General features: G+C 51.1%; 1 protein-coding gene across 1 annotated transcript in view; it reads right to left on the minus strand.

The window, feature by feature from the left end:
- The window catches only part of DNAH17 (dynein axonemal heavy chain 17), a 167,174-nt gene that overhangs the window by 110,662 nt on the left and 38,070 nt on the right, over window positions 1-18,442 (minus strand). Inside the window, exons 17-19 of the mRNA XM_063656557.1 lie at window positions 10,246-10,386; window positions 4,345-4,488; window positions 1,897-2,079 (exon numbers count right to left, since the gene is read on the minus strand). Of these exons, the coding sequence (XP_063512627.1) occupies window positions 1,897-2,079; window positions 4,345-4,488; window positions 10,246-10,386 (468 nt within the window). The remainder of the gene's footprint in view (window positions 1-1,896; window positions 2,080-4,344; window positions 4,489-10,245; window positions 10,387-18,442) is intronic.

The raw sequence follows: 18,442 nt of genomic DNA on the forward strand, positions 1-18,442 counted from the left end.
TCAGCATGGAAACCTCCTCCCGCCCTCCCAGAATCCGTTCACATGCCCACTCCTCTCGGGAGCTGTCCTTGACCTTCTCAGGTCATTAGCTGTTCCCTCGTGTCCTCACGTCACCTCTGTACATGCATGCCTGCCTGCCGCACGTGCATACACACACGAGCACACGCACATGCCTCCCTCCCGGACAGGACAGCTCATCTCGCTGTAAATATTTGTTATGACAAATCATACGTGTCCATTATTTTACAATTCAAACAACACAGAAATGCATGAGGAAAAGCCTGCAGCCACATCCCTCTCCCCTCCCTCCTTTCTCCCATCCTGGTAAGCACTCAGCCAGATTTTTGCTTGTTTAAGCAAATGAAACCATATTCTAAACATTGTTCTATAACTTGATAAACATCTAATAACCTGTCACAACACCTTTCCATCCTTGGCTCATTGTGACAATTCACAGAATCTGTGTTTGGGCCAGAAGTGGTCAAGCCACTCCCCTCTTCCACAAACATTTAGGTCATTTAAGTCTTTTCAGATTTTTTTTTATTGCTATACAAACAGATGCTTTGACAAACACACCACCTCAAACCTCCCTTAAGCGGGGAGCTAAATTTCCCATGACTTTTGTCCTTCCTACCCCAGAGCCTGGCCAGGCTCTCCGTGTGTCTTGTTTGATGTGTTTAGAAGAGATGATTTCAGAAGGCAGTGGGGAGAATCAGTGTTTACATTACAGGACTGAGGCTGGGCACGGTGGCTCACACCTGTAATCCCAGCACTTTGGAAGGCCAAGGCGGGTGGATCACAAGGTCAGGAGATTGAGACCATCCTGGCTAACATGGTGAAACCCCGTCTCTACTAAAAATACAAAAAAAAAAAAAAAAAAGAAAAATTAGCCAGGCATGGTGGCATGCACCTGTAGTCCCAGCTACTCAGGAGACTGAGGCAGGAGAATCGCTTGAACCCAGGAGGCAGAGGTTGCAGTCAGCTGAGATTGTGCTACTGCACTCCTGCCTGGGCGACAGAGCAAGACGCTGTCTCAAAAAATAAAAAAATAAAAAAATAAAGAAGTTTAAGACCACCCTGGGCAACAACATGGCAAAACCCCATCTCTACAAAAAATACATAACCAAGTTGGGCTTGGTGATGCATGCTCGTAATCCCAGCTACTTGGGAGACTGAGGTGGGAAGATCAATTGGGCCCGGGAGGCAGAGGCTGCAGTCAGCCGAGATTGAACCACTGCACTCCAGCCTGGGTGACAGAGTGAGACCCTGTCTCAAAAAAATTACAGGACTGAGTGAAGAGTCAGGAAGTTGGGAAAGGTTACCCTCTTGGCATCGTGTCGGGGGATTGGAGGAATGATGAGGGAATGAAACCCAGGCAGGTTGACTGAGAAGCTGCTGCTTTGGGAAGGAGGACAGATGTGGGAGTGGGGAGAGAAGTGGCCATGTCATCCTAGAGGTCACACGATGTCATTTAAAAGGTAAACAGGGCTGGGCACGGTGGCTCACGCCTGTAACCCCAGCACTTTGGGAGGCCGAGGCAGGTGGATCATGAGTTCAGGAGATCGAGACCATCCTGGCTAACACGGTGAAACCCAGTCTCTACTAAAAAAAAATACAAAAAATTAGCCAGGCGTGGTGGCAGGTGCCTGTAGTCCCAGCTACTCGGGAGGCTGAGGCAGGAGAATGGCTTGAACCCAGGAGGCGGAGGTTGCAGTGAGCCCAGATCGTGCCACTGCACTCCAGCCTGGGCGACAGAGTGAGACTCTGTCTAAAAAAAAAAAAAAGAAAGACAAAAAAAAAAGGTAAACAGCCAAGCCTTGCTGAGTTAGGGCGGCAACGCCAAATGGGGAAAGCAATGGATGGCCCTGTGTACAGCCAGAAGAGGCCAGGACTGACCTTGTAGTTCATCCTGTCCTTGGCCAGCCGAGGGATGAGCCTGGCTACGTTGTAGATGTCATTGACCAGGCCCTCGATCAGCGCCAGGAAGCCGCGATCTGAGCCCACCTCCAGGGTCGGGTTGAACGTCAGCCCATCCTCATCCAGCTCCATGCGGATCTCAAACAGGGGAGCGATACTCTCCTGAAACAGGGGTGGGGTTGGCAGTGGTCAACACCTCTGTCCTCCATTGGACGATTATCAGGGCCCTGATCATCTACTCCGTACCATCAATGTGTCACTGCCTTCCACTTATCTGAGAAGCTTCTGAGAGCTCATGTCTCAGCGCACCCTACTCCTTGAGCAATCGCTGTGGAGCCAAATGCACAACCACAAGGCCAAAAGCAGGCAGGGGCAGGTTGGGGCAAGGGGAAGGGCAGGATCAGGTAGAACTCAGACCTCGGTTCAAAGCCCGCACCTGCTACTTGCCAGCTGTGAGGCCTTGGGGAATCACTTAACTCCCAGTTTCCCCAAATATATAAAATGAGGCTAAATATTTTATAGAATGGAGACATTGTTGGCTGGGCGCGGTGGCTCACGCCTGTAATCCCAGCACTTCGGGAGGCCGAGGCGGGTGGATCACCTGAGGTCAGGAGTTTGAGACCAGCCTGGCCCACATGGCGAAACCCCGTCTCTACTAAAAATACAAAATAATTAGCTGGGTGTGGTGGTGGGTGTCTGTAACCCCAGCTACTCAGGAGGCTGAGGCAGAAGAATCGCTTGAACCCAGGAGGTGGAGGTTGCAATGAGCCGAGATCGCACCATTGCACTCCAGCCTGGGCGACAAGAGCAAAACTCTGTCTCAAAAAAAAAAAAAAAAAAAAAAAAGAATGGAGACATTGTTTCCATTGTTCTGGGTTACTGCAGGGGCTAAATGAATCACTAACACACAAAGCAGGTACTGCAGGGGCTGGCCAAGCCTGCCTGTCCCTCTCCCTTGGAAGTCCCCATTTACAGAGCTATGGAGGCCCCTGTGAGGCTGCAGGGCTGGAGGTGCTGGTCTGGTTTACAGTGATGGGATTGAGGTCAACCCTAGTGCTCTTCCTGCCAAACTAATGATTCTCAAAATGTGGGCCAGGATCCACCAGGCTGTGAGATCACACCGTGGCCACTGATCTGCCCCCGAACGAGTCCTCATTGGACCTGTGGGTGGTGGGCTTTTGAGCCCCCCAATTTGTCTATGAGCAGGAGGGGGCTGTATCAGTATCTGAGTGAGGTGCTAATTGGGACTAACGGTCAATTGTCCTGGACTTGGGTGACCAGACTTTTCTAAAGACTCCGGTCTGCTCCTGCCCCCAGGCTACTTGCAAAGTAGGAGGACTCCCCGGAACTCTTTGAGGAGGACACTTTGTTACTTGGACTTCTTTATGGTTTTCATTGAGACGCTTTCATTGGGACAGTTGTAGTGACGACTACTTTTGTCAACTGAATTTTGGGTCTGTGACTGGTTACCAGCTGGCCTCTGAGACCCATATGCCAGGCTCAAACACCATCCACCCTCCCTGATCGGCATGACACTGCCGCGTTCCTTTGTTGTTGGTAGCCTGGGGGAGCCTTTGATCTTGGCCTCCTGGTGGTACTCAAAATCATTTGGAAACCATCACAACAAAAAAGAAGCAGGGCTGGGCCCGTGGCTCATGCCTGTAATCCCAGCACTTTGGGAGGCCAAGGTTGGTGGATCACGAGGTCAGGAGTTCAAGACCAGCTTGGCTAAGATGGTGAACCCTCACCTCTACTAAAAATACAAAAATTAGCCAGGTGTGGTGGCAGGCACCTATAATCCCAGCTACTTGGGAGGCTGAGGTAGAGAATTGCTTGAACCCAGGAGGTGGAGGTTGCAGTGAGCTGAGATCATGCTACTGCACTCCAGCCTGGGCAACAGAGTGGGACTCTGTCTCAAAAAAATAAAAAATAAAAAGAAGATACAGGTAGGAAAGGGGCCATTGCCATGGAAAGCCTGCCTCCATGGGATTAACCAGCACAACCTCTTTGCTGACTGGTTTACCTTCTACTCAGCCATATAGAATTGAGTAGGTGAGTGGCTGTTGTTGCTGACAGGAGACCCTCCCCACAATACACATGAGTAGGGGGCAGTGGTGTCCACTTTCCTTCACCTGGCAGTGAGGTAGGGCCAGCCTCTTAGATCTCTTGAGGTTTTCTGCGGCCAAATTTATGTTATGGCAGATTTAAGGTGACCAGTGGTCCTGAGTGCCTGGGACTGAGGGGATTCTGGGATGCAGGACTTCCAGGTTTAAAACTAGGTCAAGTGGATTGCCTAAGGTATATTTTAATAAGTCTATTTATAAAATGATAGCCTGTTCTTTCATCAGGAAATTAGAAACTATAGATTCTAACAGATAAGAATACATATACATATATATATATATATATATAACGTTTATAACTTACATCTATAACCATGTTGTCCATTAGGAAATTCAGAGATTTGCGAATGAACAGGTCAAATTCATCTAAGACCATGTCGTCAATGTAGATGACATAATCCTTCCAGGGCAAGCTCAGTGTGTCTGCCCTGAAGAGTTCTGCGTTTTCCTGCAAACAGAAGCACACAGTTGGGCCTCACTTCACTGGCTGTGCTTGCTCTTTGATCACACTGTTTAGTGACTCTCTGGACCGCCCGTCCATGTTCACACACCGGACACACGGGGCTGCTTTGAGCATCTTGCAGGTGCTGGCCTCCTCCCTATGCGAGGCTTTGCACGGCTGCTCCCTCACTTTTTTGCTGGGTCTGGCTTCCAATCTTTTTGATTTCAGCTCAAATGTCCCTTCCTCCCAAAGGAACCCTCCATCTCTAGTTGAGTTTCCTCTAGCAACCTGTTATTTATGCCCGCCATGGCTCAGAGGGCCACTCAAAATCATTTTATTTACCTGTCTGATTTGTCTTTGGTCTGCATGCCCTTTTGATGCCCAAATTCATGAGGGCGAAGTTTGACCATCCTCTCCACCACTGTACCCCCAGCACTCAGCAGTAGGCCTGGCACAGAGCAGGGGCTGGTGGGTGTTTGGGTGGGTGGCTGGTTGTACGGGTGGATTAGTGGGTGGGGTGGGTGGATGGACAGATGAATGGGGTGGATGGATAGATGGATGGATGGGGTTGGTAGATGGGTGAGTGGGTGGATGGGTGGATGGGTGGCTGGGTGGATGGATGGGTGGGTGGATGGATAGGTGGGTGGATGGATAGGTAGGTGGGTGGATGGATAGGTAGGTGGATGGATGGATAGGTGGGTGGATGGATAGGTAGGTGGATGGATGGATAGGTGGGTGGATGGATAGGTAGGTGGATGGATGGATAGGTGGGTGGATGGATGGGTGGGTACGCAGATGGATGGGTGGGTACACGGATGGATGGGTGAGTGGGTGGGTGAGGGACTGGGTGGGTGGGTGAGTGAGTGGATGGGTGGGTGAGTGAGTGGATGGGTGGGTGGGTGAGTGAGTGGATGGGTGGGTGAGTGAGTGAGTGGATGGGTGGGTGAGTGAGTGGGTGGGTGGGTGGGTGAGTGAGTGGATGGGTGGGTGGGTGAGTGAGTGGATGGGTGGGTGGGTGAGTGAGTGGATGGGTGGGTGGGTGAGTGAGTGAGTGGATGGGTGGGTGGGTGGGTGAGTGAGTGAGTGGATGGGTGGGTGAGTGGATGGGTGGGTGGGTGGGTGGGTGAGTGGATGGGTGGGTGGGTGAGTGGGTGGGTGGGTGAGTGGATGGGTGGGTGGGTGGGTGGATGGGTGAGTGAGTGGATGGATGGGTGAGTGAGTGGATGGATGGGTGGGTGAGTGAGTGGATGGATGGGTGGGTGGGTGAGTGAGTGGATGGATGGGTGAGTGGGTGAGTGAGTGGATGGGTGGGTGAGTGGGTGAGTGAGTGGATGGGTGGGTGGGTGAGTGGGTGAGTGAGTGGATGGGTGGGTGAGTGAGTGGATGGGTGGGTGAGTGGGTGAGTGAGTGGATGGGTGGGTGAGTGGGTGAGTGAGTGGATGGGTGAGTGAGTGAGTGGATGGGTGGGTGAGTGAGTAGATGGGTGGGTGGGTGAGTGAGTGAGTGGATGGGTGGGTGGGTGAGTGAGTGAGTGGATGGGTGGGTGGGTGAGTGGGTGAGTGAGTGGGTGGATGGGTGGGTGGGTGAGTGAGTGAGTGGATGGGTGGGTGGGTGGGTGAGTGAGTGAGTGGATGGGTGGGTGGGTGGGTGAGTGAGTAGATGGGTGGGTGAGTGAGCGGGCGGGTGGGTGAGTGGGCGGGCGGGTGGGTGAGTGAGCGGGCGGGTGGGTGAGTGGGCGGGCGGGTGGGTGAGCGGGCGGGCGGGCGGGTGGGTGGGTGCGTGACTGAGTGAGTGGGCGGGCGGGCGGGCGGGCGGGTGCGTGGGCGGGCAGGTGGGTGGGTGAGTGAGCGGGCGGGCGAGTGGGTGAGTGCATGGGCGGGTGGGTGGGTGGGTGGGCGAGTGGATGAGTGGGTGGGTGAGCGAGTGGATGAGTGGGTGGGTGAGCGAGTGGGCGGGTGGGTGAGCGAGTGGGCGGGTGGGTGGGTGGGCGGGTGAGCGAGTGGGTGGGTGGGCGGGTGAGTGAGTGGGTGGGTGGGTGGGTGAGTGAGTGAGTGGATGGATGGGTGGGTGGGTGGGTGGGTGTCTGGGTGAGTGAGTGGATGGGTGAGTGAGTGGGTGGGTGGGTGGGTGAGTGGATGGGTGGGTGAGTGGATGGATGGGTGAGTGAGTGGATGGGTGGGTGAGTGGGTGAGTGAGTGGATGGGTGGGCGAGTGGGTGAGTGAGTGGATGGGTGGGTGAGTGAGTGGATGGGTGGGTGGGTGAGTGGATGGGTGGGTGGGTGAGTGAGTGGAGGGGTGGGTGGGGGGGTGAGTGGATGGGTGGGGGGGTGGGGGGGTGGGGGGGTGGGGGGGTGGGTGAGTGGGTGGGTGAGTGAGTGGATGGGTGGGTGGGTGGGTGAGTGGGTGAATGAGTGGATGGGTGGGTGAGTGGGTGAGTGAGTGGATGGGTGAGTGAGTGGATGGGTGGGTGAGTGAGTGAGTGGATGGGTGGGTGAGTGAGTGAGTGGATGGGTGGGTGAGTGAGTGGATGAGTGGATGGGTGGATGGGTGGGTGAGTGAGTGAGTGGATGAGTGGATGAGTGGATGGGTGAGTGGATGAGTGGATGAGTGGATGAGTGGATGGGTGGGTGGGTGGGTGAGTGAGTGAGTGGATGGGTGGGTGGGTGAGTGAGTGGATGGGTGGGTGGGTGAGTGGGTGAATGGATGGGTGGATGGGTGGGTGGGTGGATGGGTGGGTGGGTGGGTGGATGGGTGGGTGGGTGGGTGAGTGAGTAGATGGGTGAGTTGGCGAGTGGGCGAGTGAGTGGGCGGGTGGGTGAGTGAGTGGGCGGGTGGGTGCGTGGGCAGGCAGGTGGGTGGGTGGGTGAGCGGGCGGGCGGGTGGGTGAGCGGGCGGGCGGGCGGGTGGGTGGGTGGGTGAGCGGGCGGGCGGGCGGGTGGGTGGGCGAGCGGGCGGGCGGGTGGGTGACTGAGCGGGCGGGCGGGTGGGTGGGTGCGTGGGCGGGCGGGTGGGTGGGTGAGTGGATGGGTGGGCGGGTGGGTGGGTGAGTGGATGGGTGGGCGGGTGGGTGGGTGAGTGGATGGGTGGGTGGGTGGGTGAGTGAGTGGGTGGGTGGGTGAGTGAGTGGATGGGTGGGTGGGTGGGTGGGTGGGTGAGTGAGTGGATGGGTGGGTGGGTGGGTGGATGAGTGAGTGAGTGAGTGGATGGGTGGATGAGTGAGTGAATGGATGGGTGGATGAGTGAGTGAATGGATGGGTGGATGAGTGAGTGAATGGATGGGTGGGTGGGTGGATGGGTGGATGGATGGGTGGGTGGGTGGGTGGATGGATGGGTGGGTGGGTGGGTGGGTGGGTGGGTGGATGGATGGGTGGGTGGGTGGGTGGATGGATGGGTGGGTGGGTGGGTGGATGGGTGGATGGGTGGGTGGGTGACTCTGTGGGTGGCTGGGTGGATGGATGGGTGGATGGATGGATGGGTGGATGAGTGGGGTGGGTAAATGGATAGATGAACAGGGTGGATGGATAGATGGATGGATGGGGTTGGTAGACAGGTGAGTGGGTGGATGGATGGATGGATAGGTGGGTGGGTACGTGGATGGATGGATGGGTGGGTACGTGGATGGATGGATGGGTGGGTACGTGGATGGATGGGTGGGTACGTGGATGGATGGATGGGTGGGTACGTGGATGGATGGATGGGTGGGTACGTGGATGGATGGATGGGTGGGTACGTGGATGGATGGATGGGTGGGTACGTGGATGGATGGATGGGTGGGTACGTGGATGGGTGGGTATGTGGATGGATGGATGGGTGGGTACGTGGATGAGTGGATACGTGGATGGGTGGATACGTGGATGGATGGGTGGATGTGTGGATACGTGGATGGATGGATGGATGGATGGATGGGTGGATGGGTGGATGGGTGAATGGGTGAGTGGGTAGGTGGATAGATGGATGGATGGGTGGATGGGTGGGTGGGTGAGTGAGTGGATGGGGTGGGTGGATGAGTGGGGTGGATGGATGAGTGGGGTGGACGGGTGGATGAGTGGGGTGGACGGGTGGATGAGTGGGGTGGACGGGTGGATGGGTGGGGTGGATGAGTGGGGTGGGTGGATGGGTGGGGTGGGGTGGATGAGTGGGGTGGGTGGATGGGTGGGGTGGGGTGGATGAGTGGGGTGGGTGGATGGGTGGGGTGGGGTGGATGAGTGGGGTGGGTGGATGGGTGGGGTGGGTGGATGGGTGGGGTGGATGAGTGGGGTGGGTGGATGGGTGGGGTGGGTGGATGGGTGGGGTGGGTGGATGGGTAGGGTGGATGAGTGGGGTGGGTGAATGGACAGATGAATGGGGTGGGTAGGTGTGTGAGCCCATGGATGGATGAGTGGGGTGGGTAGATGTGTGAGTAGATGGATGAATGGATGAATGGATGAGTGGATGAGTGGATGAGTGGATGGATGGCTGGGTGAGTGGGGTGAGTGGGGTGGATGGCGGGGTGAGTGGGGTGGATGGCGGGGTGAGTGGGGTGGATGGCGGGGTGAGTGGGGTGGATGGCGGGGTGAGTGGGGTGAGTGGTTGGGGTGGGTGGATGAGTGGACAGATGAATGGATGAATCTCTAGGATAGTAAGTGCTTTAGGGAAACTCAAAGATTAATTCCACTCAGTCTATCCCCTCAGTCAGGTTTATTCTAATAAGGGAGAGAAGACTTGGGCACAAATAACTTCAGCATAAGATAAAAAGAAATAGCTCTAATGACTGTCATGAGAGTAACCATACGTGGTGACAGAGTTGTGCACAAGAGGCAACGCCATCTCATCACAGTTGGGGAACAGGATAGGCTGGCTTGTTGCCTCTGCCCCTCTTAGGCTCCTGTCCCTGCTGCTTGGCCTCAGCCTCAGCCCAGTCCTGCCTCCTCGCCTGCCCTCTTGCTATGCTCCTGCCCTCTGAACCTTTCCTAACCCTAAGTCAAATCTCTCTCCTGTGCTCTTGTTTCCAACCCTTCTGAGAGTGTTAACAAGCTAATCAGTTAACTCTTCCAAGTAATATTTTTGCAGTTTAGCATTTTAATTTAGAGGGAGCTTCTGGCACCATGGCAGGGAGGGGAGGGATGGGAACTGGGAATGAGGCAAACAGATTCTGGTTCAGTCAAGTCACTTCCTGGGGTGATCTTTAGAGCAATGACGTAACAATAGGAACAGCCAATAATGGCTCATCCCCCGGGTGCGGCCTGTTGGTCTGTCTGGAAGGGGTGACTCATCATTAAAGTCCACACCACTGATTTGCACCATCCACTGGAAACCCCCCCAAAAAAAACTGCCCTAAAATACTTTTTTTTTTTTTTTTTTTTTTTTCTGAGATGGAGTCTCACTCTCGTCGCTCAGGCTGGAATGCAGTGGTGCAATCTTGGTTCACTGCAACCTCTGCCTCCCAGGTTCAAGCAATTCTCCTGCCTCAGCCTCCCAAGAAGCTGGGATTACAGGTTCCTGCCACTATACCTGGCTAATTTTTGTATTTTTAGTAGAGACAGGGTTTCGCCATGTTGGCCAGGCTGGTCTCAAACTCCTGACCTCAAGTGATCCACCCACCTTGGCCTCCCAAAGTGCTGAGATTACAGGTGAGAGCCACTGCATCCAGCCAGATCACAGACTTCTGTGATTACTAAAAATGTGTCACTAATCATTTTTATGAAATCTCCACTTCTGCCTTTACTCTCTCCTCCCTGCTAAAAGCAGGTGGGTTCTCAAAAAACCTCCTGGATGTTTCCTTACTGCAACCATGGCTTGGATCTTCACGCCAGCATCCCGGACTGCTGTGTAGCGCTTGTTGAGGTTGGCAATTCTTCCATCCAAGTCTAACAGGGCCTCTTTCTTATTGTCCTTTCTTTCAAACAGCGGGTTGGCCGACCAGTCCTGGAAGGAAAGCACAGGAGTGAGAAAAGGTGTTCTGGAGAAACCGCTTTCGGTCGCAGTCCTTTGCTGCATGCTTTTGGTGTGAGCTTCCTCACTGCTGCCTGATCTTGGATTGGAGTCTAGTTCTCCATGATCCGTGCCCATCAGGGGCCACTAAGGACCTGTGCCTAATTGACTGTTGACCAGAGAGCCTTAAAGAATTTAGCTGAAAACCAAAACCAGGGCCTAGGGGAACCACAGATAGACCATTGAGATGTTTCACTCAACTGGGCCAGAATGGGGTCACTCTCAGGAAAGGAGCATCTAATTCTCTCTTTAGGGGGACGGAAGGACCTGAGGGTCGAGGAGTGTGTGGTCGATGCTGGGTGGATCGTCCATAGCTGCAAACGGAGGGCCAAGTGGAAGTAAGTCCCTTTTGTGGGGGCCACTGACCTGCTGACAGGGGTGGGAAAGGGTAGAGAGTAGGGTCAGGACCTGGCTCCCCTGCAAGTGGGAGTTCCACCACAAGGGTGGTGGCCACTTGGCCGAGCGCGGTGGCTCATGCCTGTAATCCCAGCACTTTGGGAGGCCGAGGCAGGAGGATCACAAGGTCAGGAGATCGAGACCATCCTGGTTAACACGGTGAAACCCTGTCTCTACTAAAAATACAAAAAATTAGCCGGGCGTGGTGGAGGGCGCCTGTAGTCCCAGCTACCGGGAGGCTGAGACAGGAGAATGGCGTGAACCCAGGAGGAGGAGCTTGCAGTGAGCCGGGATTGCGTCGTTGCACTCCAGCCTGGGGCACAGAGTGAGACTCCGTCTCAAAAAAAAAAAAAAAAAAAGAAAAAAAAAAGGGTGGTGGCCACTTATGATTTGGACTTTACTGTTATCTGTCATTAGATTTTTTTTCCCTACACATCTCCATTAAAATGATACATACATGGTAACAAAACACCTAATAAGTTTTTTGTTTGTTTGTTTTTTTGGTCAAAAAACAGTCTTTGGCCCATGTCTCCCTATCCTCCATCCCATCCCCCACTGGAAACATGAGGGAACCTCAGCTTTCCTCCTCACGGCTGCCTCTGTCACTCTGACCATTTACGGACTCTATATCCGTTCAGCCGTTTCTCAGCTGTCTCTGACTCTGGTGTGAACAATGAAGACTTAGATCACCCGCCTCCCTCCTCTGGCCAGTATCCGATATTTATGTGAGTACTTTTAGTTTTTCTACTGATGCTTTTGTGTGAACATAAACGATGTGATTAAGCCTCTGCACTTCCCTTGTTAGAAGGATTTCCCTTTTTTTTTATTAGCAGTTTTATTGCTTCATGGTCAGAAAAATGTGTTCTGTGTATGTCTTAGTCAGCTTGGATTACTATAAGCAAAATACCATATACTAGGGCGCTTAAGCAACAGACATTTATTTCTCATAGGTTTAGAGGTTAGAAGTCTGAGATCAAGGTGCCAGCATGTTTGGTTCCAGGTGAGGGCTCTCTTCCTGGTGTGCAGACGGTAACAGCCACCTTCTTGCTGTGTCCTCACATGGCGGAGGGGCAGAGTGAGCTCTCTCATGTCTGTTGCTATAAGGGCACGAATCTCCTCCATGATAGCTCTATTCTCATGTTCTAACTGCCTCCCCAGGGCCACGTCTCCAAGACCCATCACAGTGGGGATCAGGGCTTCCACAAAGGAGTGTTTGGGAGTCACAAACGTGCAGTCCGTGGCACTATAATAATGCCGCGTTAGCCTTCCCATTACATTTGCGTTCTGCCCATTTTTCAACTCTTCTAATAGCTTTTGCTTTTATTTATATATTGACAATATTCTCATTGGGAACACAATATTTTAGGACAACTATAATTTTTATATAGATTTTACTTGATTATGTATGGTTAGCTAAACATATATTTTTGCCCCGAGTTGTTCTTTGCTGATTAATATTTTGTTTATGTGTATGTAATGTATGCAAGGATGTATATATATGTCTGTGAATAAGATTACCATTCAAAATTGCTTTTTTTTCTCCCTTTGAAACAGGGTCTTGCTCTGTCACTCAGGCTGGAGTGCAGTGGCACAATCTCGGCTCACTGCAGCCTCAGCCTCCCAGGCTCAAGTGATCCTACCTCAGCCTCCAGAATAGCTGGGACCACAGGTGTTACCCAGCCTGAGCAACATAGGAAGGCCCTGGGCTCAAGCAATCCTCCCGCTTTGGCTTCCCAAAGTGTTTGGACTACAGGCATCAGCCATTGAGCTCAGCTGTGAGAATTGCCATCTTTTAAAGGTCAAAAACAGTCAATTATTAGAAGTTTCATACGGTTTCACCTACTTGTCAATCATTTTGTCTTCAACCTTTCCATTTTGTTTTAGATATCTCTTGGAAGTAACATATAATTACATTTTTAAACAATCTAAATATTTTGCTTTTAAATAATTTATATATACTGTAACTAATGTTTGCCCTTTGTTATCACGTTTTATCCTTTCTGCTTTCTCACTGTTTCCCTTTGTTGTGGTATTTTGCTTTAAAAACTATAGCTTATTTGCTTTTATATTCTTTAGCGATTTGGATAGGAGAAATCCTGTTTATAATTCCACTAGAACTTGCCATTAAGTTTATTAAAGCTATCTTTTAAGTATTTCTATAATTTTGGAAATAAAAATTGCAGCTGGGCGTGGTGACTCATGCCTGTAATCTCAGCACTTTGGCAGGCCAAGGGGGATGGATCACCTGAGGCCAGGAATTTGAGACCTGCCTGACCAACATGGTGAAACCCCATCTCTACTAGAAATACAAAAAATTAGCCAGGCATGGTGGTACATGCCTGTAATCCCAGCTACTCGGGAGGCTGAGGCAGGAGAATCACTTGAACCCAGGAGGCAGAGGTTGCAGTGAGCCGAGATTGTGCCATTGCACTCCAGCCCAGGTGACAGAGCGAGATTCCATCTCAAAAAAAAAAAAAAAAAAAAAGAAAAATTGCTTTTGATTCCCATTATCCATGTTTAGGAATTTAGGATATGGTTAACTTCCCTGCCCCACCTTTTTTCCTCCTCCTAACTTCCAATTATTGATCACGTTTATCACCATGGATATGGTTTCTACCACTTAAATTTTTATTTTTGTATTGCTTTTGACTTTGGAATATAACCTTTTATAACTATATTTATCTCTTTATATACTTATCTCTTTAATTGGTTCCAAGCTCATTGCTAGTCTTTTTAAATGTTAATTATCTTCTTGGTACTCTAGAATGTGGTTGATCTCTTGGTGTCCTGGAATACATCCTGGGATAGGTTTCTCAGGAAGGGTACCCAAATGGTATTTTTCTAAGCCTCTGCATGTGTGAGGATGACTTTACTGTTGCATTCACAGATAATTGTCAGGAGCCTCTCTCAAGACTGGCCATTTTTATCATGTTCTGGAAATCTGTGTAAAGTCAAAAGGCTGCCTGATTTTTGTTTCTGTGTGGGCTACCTGCTTGGTAGAAACATGCAGAATGTTGTTCTGTATCCTTGTGATTTAAAATTTTGGTCAGAATATGTCTACATGTGTCATCTGGCCTGGAAATCAGTTACCCACTTTGACCTCCACACTCAGGCCTTCCTTTAATTTTTGTCTCCCCAGCTTGAGAAAATTTTCTTCTATTACATCTTTGTTCATTACTTTTTTTTTTTTTTTTGAGATGGAGTCTCACTCTGTCGCCCAGGCTGGAGTACAGTAGTGTGACCTCATCTTACTGCAACCTCCACCTCCCAGGTTCAAGCAATTCTCCTGCCTCAGCCTCTCTAGTAGCTGGGATCACGGGTGTGTGCCACCACACCTGGCTCCTTTTTGTATTTTTAGTAGAGACAGGGTTTTGCCATGTTGGCCAGGCTGGTCTCAAACTCCTGACCTCAAGTGATCTGCCTGCCTTGGCCTCCCAAAGTGCTGGGATTACAGGTGTGAGCCACCATGCCCAGCCTATTACTTCTTTAGTAACAACTATGATTTTTATGTTGTTCGTCTCCCTCATCTTACACATTATCTATTGTTATTTCCCTTTGCATATTAGCAATTTCCTGAAATTGTCCTCCGTTTAATACATCCACTGTTACACAGCACTAGTTCTAGTCTAACTGGTGCTTCAGTATATTTTAATTCTGCTTTTGCAGTTTTGACTTTGTTAGCCATGTCCTTTCCCTTCTCTGCTTTCCTCTCATTCTGTTCTTCGTTCTCGTTCTGTTGTTATTTCATAGATGTCATGGACTTCTTTTTTTTTTTTTTTTTTTGAGATGGAGTCTCACTGTGTCGCCCAGACTGGAGTGCAGTGGCACAATCTCGGCTCACTGCAAGCTCTGCCTCCCAGGTTCACAACATCCTCCTGCCTCAGACTCCCGAGTAGCTGGGACTACAGGCGCCCGCCACCACGCCCGGCTAATTTTTTGTATTTTTAGTAGAGACGGGGTTTCACCATCTCGTGATCCACCCGCCTCGGCCTCCCAAAGTGCTAGGATTACAGGCGTAAGCCACTGCGCCCAGCCATGGCCTTTTTAATTTAAGAAAAAATGTCTTAGGTTTACTACATAAATAGCTTCAATCAATCTGTGTTTTTCTGAGATACCAAAATGACTTGCTCCTCTCAAATGCTGCACAATCTTTGAACAGCCTCATTTTGGTCCTAACCCCTTTGCTGTTCACCTGAGTGCTAAGGGCACGGCCTGAGAATGTACAAACTCCAAACAGGAATTATTGATTCCAGGCCTGATGGACTGAGTTTGAACCATTTTCTTTTCCAATTGCTTGGTTTTCTCACTAAGCTGGGGAGCTAGATGCTGCTGGCTGTCATGTCTGTTTTTGCTAGTTTTGAGGTGGCATGATGCATCTGAGGGCATGTGCCTGGGAGCCAGTGTTCTGCCCGGCTCTGCTTCCACACCTAAGTGCAGAGCACGCTGGCCCCTCCACCAAGCCCCTTGGCTTTCAGCCTGGTCACTGTGCAGCTGCTGCAGCTTCAGAATGGACGTGATGAAGAAAGTGATGGGGATGGAGACACAGGAGGTCAGCTGATTCTGACTGTGGCCAGTTTGGTGATTATTCTCCTTATAATGGGGGTTAGCAGAGCCCCTATTGGGTGAGTGTTATGAACTGCACGTCTGTGTTCTCTCACCTCCCAAAATTCACATATTCAGGTCCTAGCTCCCGTGTGGTTGTAGTAGGAGGCAGGGACCTTGGGAAGTGCTTGGGTTTAGATGAGATAATGAGATCATGAGAGTAGGGCCCACCCCCTGATGAGGTTAGTGTCCTTTAAGCAGAGAAAGAGACACCAGAGCGACCTCTCTCTACTACGTGAGGAACATCGAGAAGGTGGCCGTCTGCACGCCAGGAAGAGAGCCCTCACCAGGAACTGAGTCTGCAGTATTTTCTTGTAGCCTGCTGAAATGACCAGGACAGTGAGCCCAAGTGTTTGCCTTCCCTGCTCGGAGGTCACCTTTGCTTTTCTGATGCAGAGGTGAACTTCTTCAAAACGCATCCCTGAACCCAACAACCGCAGAATTGGCCAACAGATCATTCCTTCCTTGATGCCCAGAGACCCAACTACCCGGCTTCAGCATCTCAGCTCAGCACCAGGAGGAAGCAAATACTTTGTGGTTTAGTTAAAACTTCTGGTGCAAACAAGCTAGCTCAGGTAAAGGGGGGTTTACTTAAGACAGTGGGTCTCAGAGATGGAGAGAAAGTGCCGCCCTGGTCCTCTGTGGTGGGCGGTGGGCAGCGGGCAAGCCGGGGCCTCAGGGGCAGCAGGAATCTCTGCAGGATCTGCCTCCAGAGTGGGCCTCTCCTGTCTCCTGCTCGCTCCCCACCGCCCAGAGCCTGCAGCCGACCCTCTGAGACCCTGCACCTGCTGCGGCCCCTGCTGAAGATTCGGAAGACTGTGGGTTTGAAGGGCCTGGTTTCTGGATTTAACAGTTCAGTAGAGGAGAGAGAGAGAACAGCCACAGAGGAGGCTGCGTGAGCATTGCAGGCAACAGAAAGGACAGAAACCCCTCGGCGTGAAACAAAGTGAAGAGATTGAGAAGCCACACGTGCAGAGACAGACAAGAGACCTGGCCCCCAGACCTGAGACGCTGGGGAGATGGACTGTGTGCCAGAGCAGACAGGGAGGTGTGGGGAGGAGGAGGAGCAACGTCATGCCCACGAGCTGGCGAGACAACACCGTCATCAGGCTGGAAGAATGTTATGACGTCCAGCAAACATTAACACAAAGAGGCACACGTCTGGACACTTTGGTGACATTTTCTGACCCTAAAGATAATGAAGAACTCTGCACGCCCCAGACAGAGAAGACAGGCTCGTGAAGGAAGGAGCTAGAGCATTGCCAGCCTGCCCAGCACCAAAACTGGGGCAGGGCTGGTAGGGGCTGAACTGTGCCCCCCAAAGCCATGTGTAGGGGCCCTGACACCCGTACCTCGGAATGCAATGGCATTTGGAGATGAGAGCTTTAAAGAGGTGCTTAAGTTAACATGAGGTCATTAGCGTGGGCCCTCATCCAGCATGACCAGTGCCCTTATGAGACAAGGAGATGAGGACACAGACACACAGAGGGAGGACCCTGTGAAGCCACAGGGAGAAGACAGCATCTATAACTAAGCAGAAGCCAACCCTGCCGACACCTTAACCTTGGCCTTCCAGCCTCCAGAACTGTGAGAAGAGAAACGTCTGTTGTTGAAGCCGCCCAGACTGTGGCACTTTGTGATGGCGGCCCTAGCGAACACACACACAGCCGTTTCTAGAGCACTGAAAGAAAAGGACCGTATCAAAAAATCCCTGACCTGGACAAGGTCATTGTAGATGAGGTCAAAAGAAAGATATTTTTTGGACAAGGGAGGACTCAAAGGACGCTATCAATGAGCCCTTTCTGAGGAAACTGCTTGAGAAATTATTCCAGTCAACTGAAAATTGAATCAGAGCCAGGTGCGGTGGCTCATGCCTGTAATCCCAGCACTTTGGGAAGCTGAGACAGGCAGATCATTTGAGGTCAGGAGTTCAAGACCAGCCTGACCAACATGGTAAAACCTCATCTCCACTAAAAATACAAAAAAAAAAAAAAAAAATAGCCGAGCATGGTGGTGCATGCCTGTAATCTCAGCTACTTGGGAGGCTGAGGCACGAGAATCACTTGAACCTGGGAGGCGGAGGATGCAGTGAGCCAAGATGTTGCCATTGCACTCCAGCCTGGATGACAGAGCAAGAACTCTGTCTTAAAAATAAAAGAAAACTGAATCAGGAAAAAAATAGTGGCGAGCAATGATTTCTGTCCACAATTTACTGGGTAAATCTAAGTGGATGATGAGGAAATGAACATGAACTATAAGAAGTTTCACACTGCGACAAGCCAAACGATTCTTGGACTAGGAGAGGTATGTTCCAATGAAGACATTAATGATGGCCCGGATCAGAAATTCTAAATGATTTCTACTCAAGGGTTTGTGGGGAGGTTGGGGAGGTTGGGGAGGGAAGTGGTGTAGTGGAATGACATGTAATCTGAAGTCCAATTGTAGTGAGTGGTAAAACAGAGCAGGGTGGGTGGGGCATCATGATGATTTAATTTTGATATGTTGATAGAGAAATACAGCTTAAACATCATCATTTAAAAATGAAATAGAGTTGCCTAGGCTCAGAAGCTCACACCTGTAATCCTAGCACTGTGGGAGGCCAAGGCAGGCAAACTGCCTGAGCTCAGGAGTTCAAGACCAGCCTGGGCTACACAGTGGAACCGCATCTCTACTAAAAATACAAAAAAATTAGCTGAGCATGGTGGCACACACCTGTAGTCCCAGCTACTGGGGAAGCTGAGACACAAGAGTCACTTGAACCCAGGAGGCAGAGGTTGCAGTGAGCCGAGATCATACCACTGCACTCCAGCTGCAACAGAGCGAAACTCTGTCTCAAAGAAAAAACAAAAAGAAAGAAAAGAAAAGAAAAGAAAAAAATAGAGTTGCAGAGTAGACATTGCAAATTAACGAGAGGAGACATTTCTTAAAACTTCATTTTGGGACCGGGCGTGGTGGCTCACGCTTGTAATCCCAGCACTCTGGGAGGCTGAGG

This window comes from Pongo pygmaeus, chromosome 19 (assembly GCF_028885625.2).
Source record: "Pongo pygmaeus isolate AG05252 chromosome 19, NHGRI_mPonPyg2-v2.0_pri, whole genome shotgun sequence".
NCBI lineage: Eukaryota > Metazoa > Chordata > Mammalia > Primates > Hominidae > Pongo > Pongo pygmaeus.